The sequence below is a fragment of the Pezoporus wallicus genome, unplaced genomic scaffold (assembly GCF_028554395.1).
Source record: "Pezoporus wallicus isolate ANWC-B61680 ecotype Strahan unplaced genomic scaffold, APGP_CSIRO_Pwel_v1 contig_10183, whole genome shotgun sequence".
In the NCBI taxonomy this organism is placed as follows: Eukaryota; Metazoa; Chordata; class Aves; order Psittaciformes; family Psittacidae; genus Pezoporus; species Pezoporus wallicus.
This window is the reverse complement of record NW_026639246.1, coordinates 31823-44860: the sequence shown is the minus strand read 5'-3', so window position 1 is coordinate 44860 and position 13038 is coordinate 31823. Positions and strand designations below refer to the sequence as shown.

Sequence of the window (13038 nt, the reverse complement as noted above, 5' to 3'; positions counted from 1 at the left end):
GGGCGGTGGGATGCATCCATGTGTGTCCCGAGAGGAATTATGGGATCTGCACCATGCATGGCTCCAGTGTCCATCGTCCCCTCCTATGGATGGGGCTGCTCCGAGGGGTTCATCCTCACTCCCTGTTCCAAGCTCCTGCTTTGAGCCTTGTGGGGATCCTGCAGCATATCCTGTGGGATCCCCTCATCGCTCTGGGAATGTTCCCAACCAGGCGTTCTCGGGGGGGGCTCTGTCTCCCCCAAACCCCTTGTGCTCCCTGCCATTCCCAACTCCTTGTCCCACTCATCCCGATGCCTGAACGCCCCCCCAGGGAGCGGGTCTGGTCCCATCCCAAGCAGGGATCGGCTCTTTCCCACGGCGGGAATGTTGGGAAGGAGGAACAAGGGGGGGGATGCTCGGGAGGCGGCACGGACCTGCTTGGCTCGGGGGGGAATTCCTATTCCTGGAGCCTTCACAAGGCCAAAGGCTCCGGGAGAGCGGATAAAAATAGCCGGGAGCTGGGAAATGTGACGGGACCCCCCTTACCGCCCCCCAGAGCCGCTCCGGGGGACCCCGACCCTGCGCAGGGTCCCGGGACAGGAGGGGTGCAGTGCGCTGTGATCGGGGGTATCAGCTCCATGCCGGGTGCGGGGGGATCCGGTGCCCGGTGCCGCCTCTGCCCCGCGCGGTGTCAACGGTGACCGCAGCCCCGCGGGCGGGGCGGGGGCGGGGGGGCCGGGCCGTTGTTCCCGGTATCCCCGGACTCCTGCCGGGGCCAGAGCGGCGGGACCGCAGCGGGCGGGGCCGGCGCTCCCGGTGCTGCCAGGGCCATGGTGGGCGCTGTCCGGCTCTGGCCGCTCTGGCTGTGGTTGCTGCCCGCCGCCGCCTTCAACCTGGACACGGGCAGCGCCGTGCTCAAGGACGGTGCCAGCGGCAGCTTCTTCGGCTTCGCCGTGGCGCTGCACCGGCAGCTGAGCCCCGAACCCGCGGGTTGGTGAGTGTGGGGAGACCGGACACTCGGAACGGGGCTGGGGACAGCGCGGGTCCTGTCGGCCCCGTGTCCCCCCTCACTGGGGTCTGTGTCCCACTCTTCTGGTCCGTGTCCCCCCATTGGGGTCTGTGTCCTCCTCCCTCGGGTCCGTGTCCCCCCATTGGGGTCCGTGTCCCCCCTCATTGGGGTCTGTGTCCCCCCACTGGGGTCCGTGTCCCCCCCATCGGATCCGTGTCCCCCGTGCTCAGTCGGGGACGCCCCTCCACTCCCCGGGACACCGGAGGGGGAACTGGCTCCTGCTCCACGTGGGTTTTGGAAGGCTGAGATTCACCCCCGAGGGGACGGGCACCGGGGGGTGTTTGGGGGGAGAGATTTGGGGGCCCAAAGCATCGAGCACAGGGAACCCCCCCAGGCTGGGGCTGGGCTCCCCCCGGGAGATGCCGCCGCCTCCACGGTGCCATTGAGCTGCCGAACACCCACACTGCGTGCCAGCACGGGCACCGGTGGCACCAGGACCCCCCACCCCGTGTCCCATAGACCCCAGTGCCGGTGTCCCACTGGGGCTGGCACTGGTAGCGCTGGCACTGGCGCACGGTGTGGTGGTGCCATGGCCCCGCCAGCTCCCTCCATGTTTGGGCATGTCGCAGACGGGTTATTTTGAGTGAATTCCAGGTTATTTTTACCAGCCCCGGGCCCGAGGCCATTGTGTGCCCCCCTCCCCCGGTCGCGATGTGGGGCTGGGGTGGCACCGAAGCCGCCAAGACCACTGTGGAGCCTTCAGCACAGCTGCAGCAAGCCCCAGCCCTTAGGGTCCCCAACCTGCGGCACCAAGGGACAGGGAATGGCAGGGTTTGGGGCTGCATCACCCACACGTGCACTGAGGCTGGGCAATGGGGCTGCAGCTGCTGCGGGGGGGGTTGGCACTGGGTGGGCACTGGCACTGTGTGAAATCAATGCAGGGGCACTGGGACAGCTGCAGGGGACATGGTGCCCCATAGACACACAACAGTGATGTCCCAGGCCCCCCATACACATACACTGATAGGGACCCACCCTCCCACACACACACTGATGGGGTCCCCCCTGTCCCAGGCTGCTGGTGGGGGCCCCACAGGCACCAGCGCTGCCCAGCCAAGGTGCCAACCGCACCGGGGGGCTCTTTGCCTGCCCCCTGACCCTGGAGCCCTCCGACTGCTGGCGGGTGCCCATTGATGATGGAGGTTAGTGGATGCCCCCTCCTTTGCCCCCCAACCCCATAGTGGGGTAGGTGTGGGGCTGACGCTGTCTGTCCCTGACAGTGGACCTGGAGCGGGAGAGCAAAGAGAACCAGTGGCTGGGGGTGAGCGTGTCAAGCCAGGGCGCCGGCGGGAAGATTGTGGTGAGTGTTGAGACCCTCCCCAAGCCCCACTGATGCCATTGACCCCCCTGGCCCCACTGATGCCCCTGTCCCCCTGCAGACCTGCGCGCACCTGTATGAGGCACGGCACCGCGTGCGGCAGCCGCTGGAGACCCGGGACGTGCTCGGCCGCTGCTTCGTGCTGGGCCAGGACCTGCGGGACGAGCCTGAGGGCGGTGACTGGAGCTTCTGCCGGGGGCGGCCGCAGGGCCACGAGCAGTTCGGGTCCTGCCAGCAGGGCCTGGCCGCGGCGTTCAGCCCCGACCGCCTCTACCTCCTGCTGGGAGCACCCGGCACCTACAACTGGAAGGGTGAGAGCGGGGAGAATGCCGGTGGGAGCGGGTAGGAGCGTGGTCTGGGCAGGGGGATGTGTATGGGAGAGGGTTAGCTGGGGGTGAGCGTGAACATGTGGGCGTGAACATGAATGTGAGCACATGTGGATGTGAGCATGCGTGTGTGTGAACACAATACAGGTGTGAGCACATAGCTGCATGCATGCAATTGGCGTGAGCACATGTATGTTCATGCTGGGTGTGAGCACGCGTGTGTGTGAGCATGTGGCAGCACACATGCTGTGGATGTGAGCACGTGTGTGTGTGCACGTGTGTGCATGCACATGTGTGCATCCTGGGTGTGAGCACATATGGATGTGTGTATGCTACAGCTGGGCACAAGCACACACGTATGTGTGTGCATGCCACATGAGTGTGCACGTGTGTCAGCTGTGCGTGCCTCTGTCCGTGGGGGGTGGTGCCCGCTGCCCCCGGCATGCACAGAAGGGGGGGGTCCCTGGGTGCTGCCCCCCCGCGTTGGGCTCGCAGGGACCCTGCGCGTGGAGCTGCTGCCTCAGAGTCCCCCGGACCCGCTGCGCTTCGACGACGGCCCCTACGAGGCGGGGGGGGAGAAGGAGCAGGACCCCACGCTCATTCCTGTGCCCGCCAACAGTTACCTGGGTAGGGACGGTTGCGGCGCGGGCGCGGCACCGGGGATTCCCCCCCCCGAGCCGGCCCCGCCGCCGCCCGAACCGGCCCTGGTGACCGCGTGTCCCCGCGGCCCGTGCAGGGCTACTCTTCGCGACCGGCGTCGGCGGCTCCGAGCCCGACCAAGTGGTCTACAGGAGCGCGGCGCCCGGCGAGACCGTGCCCGGCGCTGCCGCGGACCTGCCCCACAATAGCTACGTGGGTTCGTAACGCCCGTGTGCCAACCCCCCCCCCCCGGGCCCGTGTGCTCCGGTGTGTGCCCCCCCCCGTGTGTCTCCGTGTCTGTGGAAGGGAGAGAAGTGGAGCTGCCGGCAGGGCTTGCAGCACGCATGGGCACACACATGGCACCGTACAGATGTGTCCCATTCAGATATGTGTCCCCATAGACACTACAGACGTCTCTGTGCATGTATCCCAGTACAGACATGTCTCCCTGCGTCTCCATGCACGTGTCGTCCCCCCCATGCATACATATAGCCATGTCCCTATACACACGTGTCCCCACACACATGCACCCAGAACCTCCTCGTGCACGCTCACATCCAGCACCACCCCCTTGCATGTTTGTGTGTGTCCCCTTGTGCACACCTCTGGAATGCTCGGTTATGCACATGTGTGGCTGCCCCCCTGCATGCTCCCCCACACACACTGTGTGTCCCACAGGGGTCCCCTGTTCCTGTTCTGTGTCTATTGTGGTGCCAGGGCTGGGGGAGCCCCACTAGGCTGGGGGGCTGTCAGTGCCTGGAGTGATTCCCCCCCACGTCCCCAGCACCTACCATCTCCCGCATGTCCTCCCCCGAGGTGTCTCTGCATGGGGGGGTGCACAGAGCCCGTGGGGGGACTTGGGGGGCTCCGTGGGGGGGCCGCGCACGGCAACTGCTGCATATGGGGCAGAGGTTTGCAGCCTCACACTGGGGTGGGAGGCTGTGCTGCTCTCCGGGGGGGACACACATGGATCCAGCCCCAAATATTACATTCTTCCACCCCAGATCTTCCCTCCTGGCAATTGGGATCCTGCCCCCCCCCCCCCTTCCCCCAGCACAGAGAAGGGAAACTGAGGCACGGGCAGAGTTCCCCATTCCCACCCAACGGACCCCCAGGGCATGAGGCGGCGGCGGGGGGGGGGGGGGGGGGGGTGGGAAGGGTCCGGCACCGACACCGCGTCCGCCCTCCTCCCCCACAGGGTTCTCGGTAGCGTCGGGGGCGGGGCTGACGCGGCGGCGGGAGCTGAGCTTCGTCACCGGCGCCCCCCGTGCCAACCACACCGGAGCCGTCGTCATCCTGCGCCGCGACAGCGCGAACCGGCTGGTGCCCGAGGCCGTGGTGCCGGGGCAGCAGCTCAGCTCCGCCTTCGGGCACAGCGTGGCCGTGCTGGACCTCAACAGCGACGGGTGAGGGGGGGAGGGGGAAGGGGGATCCGTACTCGTCCCCTCAGCACCCCCAATAGTGACAGAGCCGCGGGCCCCGCAGGTGGCTGGACCTGGCGGTGGGGGCCCCCCACTTCTTCGAGCGCCAGAAGGAGATCGGGGGCGCAGTCTACGTCTACATCAACCCCGCGGGGCGCTGGGACGCCGCCACACCCGTGCGCCTCAACGGCACCCGCGGCTCCATGTTCGGCATCGCCCTCAGCACCGCCGGGGACCTCAACCACGACGGCTTCGAGGGTGTGGACCCGGCCGGACCCTGATGAGGGGCGCATCCCATAGAGGGGTGTCCCCCCCCACCCCACCCCATTCCCTGCCCTTGCCCCCCCCCCCAGACCTGGCCGTTGGAGCCCCCTTCGACGGCGCCGGCAAAGTCTACATTTACCACGGCAGCAGCCTGGGCATTGCGGCCACACCGGCACAGGTGTGTGGGGGAGTGCTGTCCCGGGGAGGGGGGCATTGCCCATCGTCTGCCTCCCCAGTGTCACCACGGGCCCTGTTGCAGGTGCTGGATGGGGAGGCTGTGGGGGTGACAGCATTCGGGTACTCGCTCTCGGGGGGGCTGGATGTGGATGGGAACCTCTACCCCGACCTGCTTGTGGGATCCCTCTCGGACACTGTGGTGCTGTACAGGTGGGTGCCCCTTCAAGGGTGTCCCATCCCGAACCCCCCATCCCTGAGACCCCTATTCCAGAGCACCACATCCCTGAGCAACCCCCATCACCTCCATCATGGCCTCCCCTTACCGCCGACCCGAGCCTCCCCTGGCCTGGGGGGTTCCCGGTGCAGGGTTCGGGGTGCCCGGGGCGGGGGGGGGGTGGTGGTGTCCCATCCTGTCCCCCCCGTTTCTCCCCGGCAGAGCCCGCCCCGTCGCCCACGTCTCCCGCAATGTGACACTGGACCCTCCCAACATCGACCTAGAGCAGAGCAACTGCCGGCACCAGGAGGGCGTCTGGTGGGTACCCCCCGATCCCCCCCCCGTACCCATCTGTACCCCTACAGTGGCCCCCGGCTCACTCGCTGCCCCCCAGCGTGGACGTCAGCGCCTGCTTCAGCTATACAGCCACTCCCGGCAGCTTCGGCCCCCGCCTCGGTGAGCGCCGGGGGGAGCAGTCCCTGTGCCCCACCCCGTCCCCCGGCAGGACCAGGACCCGCCTGGCACTGCGGCCGTCCCTGTGCCCCCAGCGCTGCAGTACGTGTTGGAGGCGGACGCGGAGCGGCGGCGCCTCGGCCACACTCCCCGCGGTGTCTTCCTGAGCCGCCGCAGCTCGGACCCTGAGCACCAGTTCTCCGGCATCGTGGAGCTGCCGCGGCAGCAGGCGCGGGTCTGCGTCACTGCCACCTTCCAGCTCCAGGTGGGGCCCAGCCCATCCCCTTCCCCATCCTCATCTGCATCCCCCTCCCTGTTCCACATCATCTCCATCCTATTTGCATCCCTATTCCCATCATCATCCCTATCCCCACCTCCGTCTTCATAGAATCATTTAGGTTGGAAAACACCTTTAAGACTGTTGAGTTCAACTGTAAACCTCATCCTTGTTTCCATCCCCATCCATATTCCCATGCCAACCCCACCCTACCCTGTGCCTCCATGGCTCCCCTCACCCTCATTCCCACAGGACAACATCCGTGACAAGCTGCGCCCCATCACCATGACCCTAGCTTATGGCATCCATGGAGGTGGGGCCACGCGTCTGCACCAGGATTCAGCGCGGCTCCGCCGGGCCTCAGTCCTGCCACCACTGTCACCTGTGCTAAGCCCACAGCAGCCCAACAGCCACCGCACTGAGGTGGGTACTGGCCACATTCCTCCTTTGCGCTCCATGGGTCCCATTACCTGGAGCATCCCTGTTCCTGCTCCATGGGTCTCATTGCCTGGAGCATTCCTCTGCCCCCATGTCCCCAGGTTCACTTCCTGAAGCAGGGCTGTGGGGATGACAAGATCTGCCAGAGCAACCTCCAGCTCCACTTCCAGTTCTGCGCCCGCCTTGGGGATGCTGAGTTCCTGCCACTGCCGTGGTGAGGGGGGGGACACGGTGGGTGCTCACACCACAGAGTGCCGGGGACACCCCGGGGGGGTCTCACAGTGGCTCTGCTGCAGGGGGGACGATGGTGCCGCCATCCTCGCCATCAGCGACCAGAAGGACGTGGCCCTGGAGATCCACGTCACCAATGAGCCCTCGGAGCCAGCAGAGCCGCAGCGGGATGGGGACGACGCACACGAGGCGCTGCTCAGCGCCTCCTTCCCCCCCGAGCTGCCCTACTCTGCCCTGCGCCATGATGAGGGGCAGCCCACGGTGTGCATGCGGGTGCTGGGGGGAGGGTCGCTATGGGGCGGGGGGCTCAGTTCTCTGTCCCCCAGGAGAAGCCGGTGCTGTGTCTCGCCAACCAGAACGGCTCCCGTGTGGAATGTGAGCTGGGGAACCCCCTGCGGCGCGGGGCCGAGGTGGGTGCAGCCCCCCTGAGAACCCAATCCTGCTCCCCCTGTCCTGCCCCCCAATCCTGCCCCTCTCACCCTTCCTCTGCCCCCAGGTCCGGTTCTTCCTCATCCTCAGCACCTCAGGCATCACGCTCCAGACCACAGACCTGGCGGTGGAGCTGGTGCTGTCCACGTGAGCCGTAGCCATGGGCACATCACGGGGGGAGGACTTGGGGTGATGTCCCCCCCCCATAAACCCCCATTGCTCTCCACAGCATCAGCGAGCAGCCAGGGCTGGTGCCAGTGGTGGCTCGTGCACGCGTGGTCATCGAGCTGCCACTCTCAGTGACCGGGTGAGTGCAGGTGGGGACCCCCCATTGTCCCCATAGTGTGGATGTGGGTCCAGGAACCACCCCCGGCCCTGCCCTGACCCCCCCTCCCTCGTTGTCCCCATAGCGTGGCGGTGCCCCCACGGCTCTTCTTTGGCGGCACCGTGCGGGGGGAGAGTGCCGTAAAGCACGAGAGCCAAGTGGGCAGCGCCGTGCGCTTCGAGGTGACGGTGAGTGCCCGTCCGGGGGAGCCCCACCGCCCGCCCTGCACTCACTGATGCGCCAGCCCTGCTGATGCCATGACTTCCCAGGTCTCCAACCGGGGCCAGTCGGTGAAGACGCTGGGCTCGGCCTTCCTGACGCTGCTCTGGCCCCATGAGCTCCCCAACGGGAAGTGGCTCCTGTACCCGCTGCACATGGAGTTGGTGGTGGCCCCGGGGCAGGGGCTGCCCTGCAGCCCTGCCGCCAACCCCCTGCGCCTGGCGCTGGTACGGCCGCTGCCATGGGGACGCGCCGGTGCCTGCCTGGCTCCTGCTGCTCCCACCCCATTCGCAGCCTTATCCCCCCTCTCCTGCAGGAGCCCCAGGGGCAGCCAGAGCAGTCCACGCCAGGGGCCTGGTGGGTGCCAGCAGCCGCCGAGAGGAGGAGGAATGTCACGTTGGTGAGAGGGGGGAACCCGGTTATGGGGTGAACCCGGTTATGGGGTGCCCCTATTCAGGGGGTGCACTTATCCTTGGGGTACCCCTGCTTAGGGTACCATGGGGTAACCCTGGCCTGAGGTGCCTCTGTTCATGGGGTACCCCATTCCTGCGATGCCCCTGCTGGTGTCTTGTCTGACTCCCTCCACAGGACTGTGCCCAGGGCACCGCACGCTGCCGGCCATTCCGCTGCCCATTGCCCAGCTTTGAGCGCGCGGCCATGCTGAGCGCCCGTGGCCGCCTCTGGAACGGCACCTTCCTGGAGGTGGAAGCCTTGGGACAGGCATGGGGACAGGGATAGGGACAGGGATGTGGCCGGTGCTCACCCCCCCGCCTTGCAGGAGTTCCTGGCTGTCACCTCGGTGGAGCTCATCATCCGCGCAAGCGTCTCGGTGACCTCCTCCATCAAGAACCTGGTGCTGAGGGATGCGTCGGTGAAGGTCCAGCTCCACCACACCTGGACCAACTACCCCCCCGTACCCCCCCTCCCATCCCGCTGACCCCTGTCCCCTCCACAGATCCCCGTCAGCATCTACCTGGACCCCAGCGCGGCAGTGGCGGGCGGCGTGCCCTGGTGGGTGATCCTGCTGGCGGTGCTGGCCGGTGTCTTCCTCCTGGCGCTGCTTGTGGCCGGGCTCTGGAAGGTGAGCGGCAGGGATAGGGTCTGGCAGCAAGAGGTAGCCCCTGCCTGAGGTGTGGGGTCCCCTGGGGGTGCTGTGCCACACTGTGCCGTGCTGTGCCACACAGTGGTGTGCCACGCTGGACCACACTGTGTCACTCTGTGCCATGCAGGGCCATGCAGTGGTGTGCCACACAATGCTGTGCCACGCTGTGCTGTGCCACACTTTGCAGTGCTGTGCCACCCCTGCCATGCCACCCCAGAAATGCCATGCCAGCTGTGCCATGCCACCCCATGCTATGCCATGCCACCCAGCCATTCCATTCTTTGCCAGCCCATGCCATGCCACTCAGCCATGCCATGTCATGCCATCTCACCCAACCTTTCCATTCCATTTTATGCCATACCATGGCACCCACCCACCCTGTTCCATGCCAGCCTACAACACATGGCACGTGGTGGCTGTGCAGCCCATGCATGCGTATGGTGTGTGTGTGTGCGTACACGTGGTCTGTGTGCGGGGCCACGGGGCTGTGCTGGTGCGGGTCACTCTGAGCCTCACGGCGGGCACCAAGCACGTCTGGGGCTGGGCGCAGGGGTCGCGGCGCAGTCCCCGGGACAGCCGTGATGCCGTGTGCCGCAGGCCGGGTTCTTCCGCCGGGCGCGGGCGGTGCCACCGGCGCTGCCGCAGCACCACGCGGTGAAGATCCCACGGGAGCAACGGCCACAGTTCCGCGAGGAGAAGACGGGGACGATCCAGCGCAAGGAATGGGCAGCGCTGAGCGACGGCGGTGATGGCCGCGTCACCCCCAGCTCCGCGTGACCCCGGGACGTGCGACCCCCCCGGGGGATGGAGCCGCGGCGGCGGCACCGGGAAGGGGCATCGCCCCGCGGCGATGCTCGACCCAATAAAGCAGCAGCCCCGCCATGGGGGCACCAACGACGGCGTCCACCATGAGGAGCGTGGCGAAGGGGGCAGGGAGCCGCCATGATGGGTGTGGCGAAAGGGGTGGGAGCCGCCATGATGGGTGTAGGCAAGGGGGAGCCGCCATGATGGGAGCGGCCGTTTCGGCGTGTGACCGTGCTGCAGCGGCAGGGCCGGGCTCTGCGTGCTGAGACAACGAGGCGCGTCCCCGCCCCGGTCCCGGCTCCGATCCCTCTCGATGTCCCGGTAACAGCGGTTCAGAGCGGAGGCGACCCTGCCCTGCCCTTAGTCAACATGGCGGCGCCCTGACCCGAGGCGCGCAGGATAGCGCCGCCCAGCGCGGCTTCAACCCGTCTGACGTGACGTCACCTTCCGGCGGGTACCCGGAGCGGCGCCATTGATAGCGGCGGAGGAGGCGGCAGCAGCGGCCCGGTCCCGGTGCCCGCTCCAGGCGATGATGAGGCTGGGCCCGGCCCCATACCCGCTGTGAGCTCTGGGAGCACCGGGCCCGTTCCCGCTGTGAGCTCCAGGGGGGCCCGCCCTCACCTCTGCCCCCCCCCCAGCACCGCTGCCCCCGCACTGATGGCGTCGGGCGCCACGAGCCGCTCCGAGGACGAGGAGTCTCTGGCGGGGCAGAAGCGGGGCCCGGCCGCGGCCTCGGGCGCCGTCCCCAAACGCCGAAGCTCGTCTCGGTACGGCGGGGCCGTGGCTGGGGCTGGGGCGGGCTCCTCCGCTCTCAGCCGCCTCCATTCTCCCTTCTCCTTCCGTTCAGGTTCATCAAGAGGAAGAAGTTCGACGATGAGCTGGTGGAGAGCAGCCTGGCCAAGCCCAGCCGCGCCAAGGGCGGCGCCGAGCCCGGGCGCTGCTCGGGCAGCGAGCCCTCCTCCAGCGAGAAGAAGAAGGTGCGCGCATGGCAGGGTCCCCAGGGGGCGCCGGTGGGACCCGAGGGGGGATGCGGATCGCGCAGAGCCCCAACCCCCGCTGTGCCCCCCCCACCCAGGTCTCCAAGGTGGTGCCGGCGCCCGTCGTGCCCAGCCCGGTGCCCGCTCCTGGCCTGGCCAAGCGGCTCAAGAAGAGCAAGCAGCCGGTGCCGGTCACCAAGGACCTGGGCCGCTGGAAGCCTGCCGATGACCTCCTGCTCATCAACGCGGTGCTGCAGGTGCTGGGGGCTCCGGTTGTGGGGGGGGGGGTCCCCCAAACTATCCCCTCCCTCACCCGGCGGCTCCTGCAGACCAACGACCTGAGCGCCGTGCACCTGGGGGTGAAGTTCAGCTGCCGCTTCACGCTGCGCGAGGTGCAGGAGCGCTGGTACGCGCTGCTCTACGACCCCGTCATCTCCAAGTGAGTGCAGGGCTGGGGGGGGCAGGGCTGGGGGCTGCGGGGGGCTATAACAGTGTCCTTCCCCCCCAGGCTGGCCTGCCAGGCCATGCGGCAGCTGCACCCCGAGGCCATCGCCGCCATCCAGAGCAAGGTCCTGTTCAGTAAAGCCGAGGAGCTGCTGCTCAGCAGAGTGGGATCGGTGAGAGGCCATGGGAGCTGGGGGGGGGGCACAGTGGTGGTCCCCGGTGCTGACCCCCCTTTGCCCCCCCTCCAGGGCAGCCAGCCCTCGCTGGATACCTTCCAGGATCTGTTGCACAAGCACCCTGATGTGTTCTACCCCTCACGCACAGCCAAGGCGCTGCAGCTGCATTGGCAGCTCATGAAGCAGTATTACCTCCTGGAGGACCAGACCGGTGAGCATGGGGGTGTCCTGTGTGCCCTCCCAGCACCCACAGATCTCCCTGCACTCCTCAATTCTTCTCTCCTCTGTTCCTTCCAGTGCAGCCGTTGCCCAAAGGGGATCAAGTGCTTAATTTCTCGGATGCTGAGGACATGGTGGATGACAGCAAATTGAAGTAAGGGGATGGGGGAGGCCGGGAGTTGGAAAAGAGGGGACCTCATTCTCATCCCAACTCTGCTCCATAGAGATGTGCGGGACGAGGTGCTGGAGCATGGTAAGTCTGATTCGCTCCACCCAACAGCCTGACTCTGTGTGGGGAGGTCCCCCCCGGGAACATGGGGGGTGTCCCATAGGAGCCCCCCTGCTCAGCTCCCATCTCCCCCTGGCCCAGAGCTGACTGTGGCTGACAGGCGGCAAAAGCGTGAGATCCGGCAGCTGGAGCAGGAGCTGCACAAGTGGCAAGTGCTGGTGGACAGCATCACAGGTAAGGGAGGGGGGGCTGGTTGTGCCCCCCTCGGACCCATGTGCCCCCCCCCATATCCCTGTTTTTGCCTCCCCAGGGATGAGCTCCCCGGACTTTGACAGCCAGACCCTGGCCGTGCTGCGGGGCCGCATGGTTCGGTACCTGATGCGCTCCCGGGAGGTGAGATCCTGCCTCCACCAGAGCCCCCCCACCCTGTGGACCTCCCCCCAGCATCCACTTTTGCTTTCCCCTCCAGATCACCCTGGGCAGAGCTACCAAGGACAACCAGATTGACGTGGACCTGGCGCTGGAGGGGCCAGCATGGAAGATCTCCCGCAAGCAGGGTGGGTTTGGGGGTTCTGGGGCAGGGGGGGCCATGCCCCCCCATCTTCTCACCCCCTTTCCCCCTCTTTCCAGGTGTCATTAAGCTGAAAAACAATGGGGACTTTTTCATTGCCAATGAGGGCCGGCGCCCCATCTACATCGATGGGCGCCCTGTGCTGGGTGGCAGCAAGTGGAAGCTCAACAACAACTCTGTGGTGGAGGTGAGCCCCAAGGCCATGGGGGGGTCCTGGGTCAGGGTCGCAACGCTCATTCTCTGTTCTGTACCCCCACCAGATAGCCAGCCTCCGTTTCGTTTTCCTTATCAACCAGGACCTCATCGCTCTCATCAAGGCAGAAGCAGCCAAGCTGGCCCAGCAGTGACTGGGGGGCTGCTTGGCCCCCCCCCCCCCCAGGGGGATCTGCCCCCCTCGCGGCCCCATAGATGGGGGTGGCACTTCCCAATAAAGCTCCTCAATGGACTCCAGGGCCTGGAGCTGCAGTTCATGGGTTTAATCTCTTCAAATTAAGACATTTGGAGTTCAAGAGAAGGAAGAAAAGTGGTGGGGGGATAAAGTTGCAGACCCCCCCAGCACCCCTAAGAACCTCCCCAGGCTCCCTAGGCCCCTGCAATGTGGCTTTAGGCACTCAGCCCCTCTAGTGCTGCAGTTGAGCTGAGGGAGGACACAGGGTGGGAGGAAGGGGAAGTATTAAAGCCAAGGGATTCCAACATGGAAAACCCAGGGATGAGCAAAAGGGTGGGGGCGTTTGCCC

At 66.7% G+C, this 13038-nt stretch overlaps 2 protein-coding genes across 6 annotated transcripts; both read left to right on the top strand.

Moving 5' to 3' along the window:
* The first annotated feature begins 712 nt into the window (after window positions 1–712).
* On the top strand, window positions 713–9660 carry ITGA7 (integrin subunit alpha 7). Of its 4 annotated transcripts, XM_057413987.1 has the most exons (26): window positions 713–973; window positions 2063–2190; window positions 2269–2348; window positions 2428–2677; window positions 3188–3319; window positions 3429–3548; window positions 4530–4737; window positions 4817–5010; window positions 5106–5194; window positions 5276–5403; window positions 5630–5725; window positions 5802–5863; window positions 5956–6125; window positions 6390–6560; window positions 6677–6789; window positions 6872–7067; window positions 7133–7216; window positions 7303–7382; window positions 7465–7542; window positions 7646–7748; window positions 7830–8006; window positions 8096–8179; window positions 8368–8481; window positions 8558–8656; window positions 8735–8860; window positions 9479–9660. In XM_057413987.1, exons 1-26 carry the CDS (start codon window positions 810–812, stop codon window positions 9656–9658), a joined length of 3426 nt encoding a protein of 1141 aa, XP_057269970.1. In that variant the 5' UTR covers window positions 713–809; the 3' UTR covers window positions 9659–9660. The 4 variants fall into 4 exon arrangements, with proteins under 4 accessions (XP_057269970.1, XP_057269972.1, XP_057269971.1 ...); XM_057413989.1 differs by lacking the exon at window positions 3188–3319; XM_057413988.1 differs by lacking the exon at window positions 3429–3548.
* Window positions 9661–10337: 677 nt separating this feature from the next.
* MCRS1 (microspherule protein 1) lies at window positions 10338–12673 on the top strand. Of its 2 annotated transcripts, none has more exons than XM_057413993.1 (13): window positions 10338–10452; window positions 10533–10662; window positions 10761–10919; window positions 10992–11101; window positions 11171–11279; window positions 11385–11493; window positions 11580–11655; window positions 11726–11754; window positions 11872–11964; window positions 12041–12123; window positions 12200–12287; window positions 12361–12488; window positions 12562–12673. In XM_057413993.1, the coding sequence occupies exons 1-13, from the start codon at window positions 10343–10345 to the stop codon at window positions 12646–12648; spliced, it is 1311 nt and encodes a 436-aa protein (XP_057269976.1). In that variant the 5' UTR covers window positions 10338–10342; the 3' UTR covers window positions 12649–12673. The 2 variants fall into 2 exon arrangements, with proteins under 2 accessions (XP_057269976.1, XP_057269975.1); XM_057413992.1 differs by having other exon boundaries at window positions 11355–11493.
* The last annotated feature ends 365 nt before the right edge of the window (window positions 12674–13038 follow it).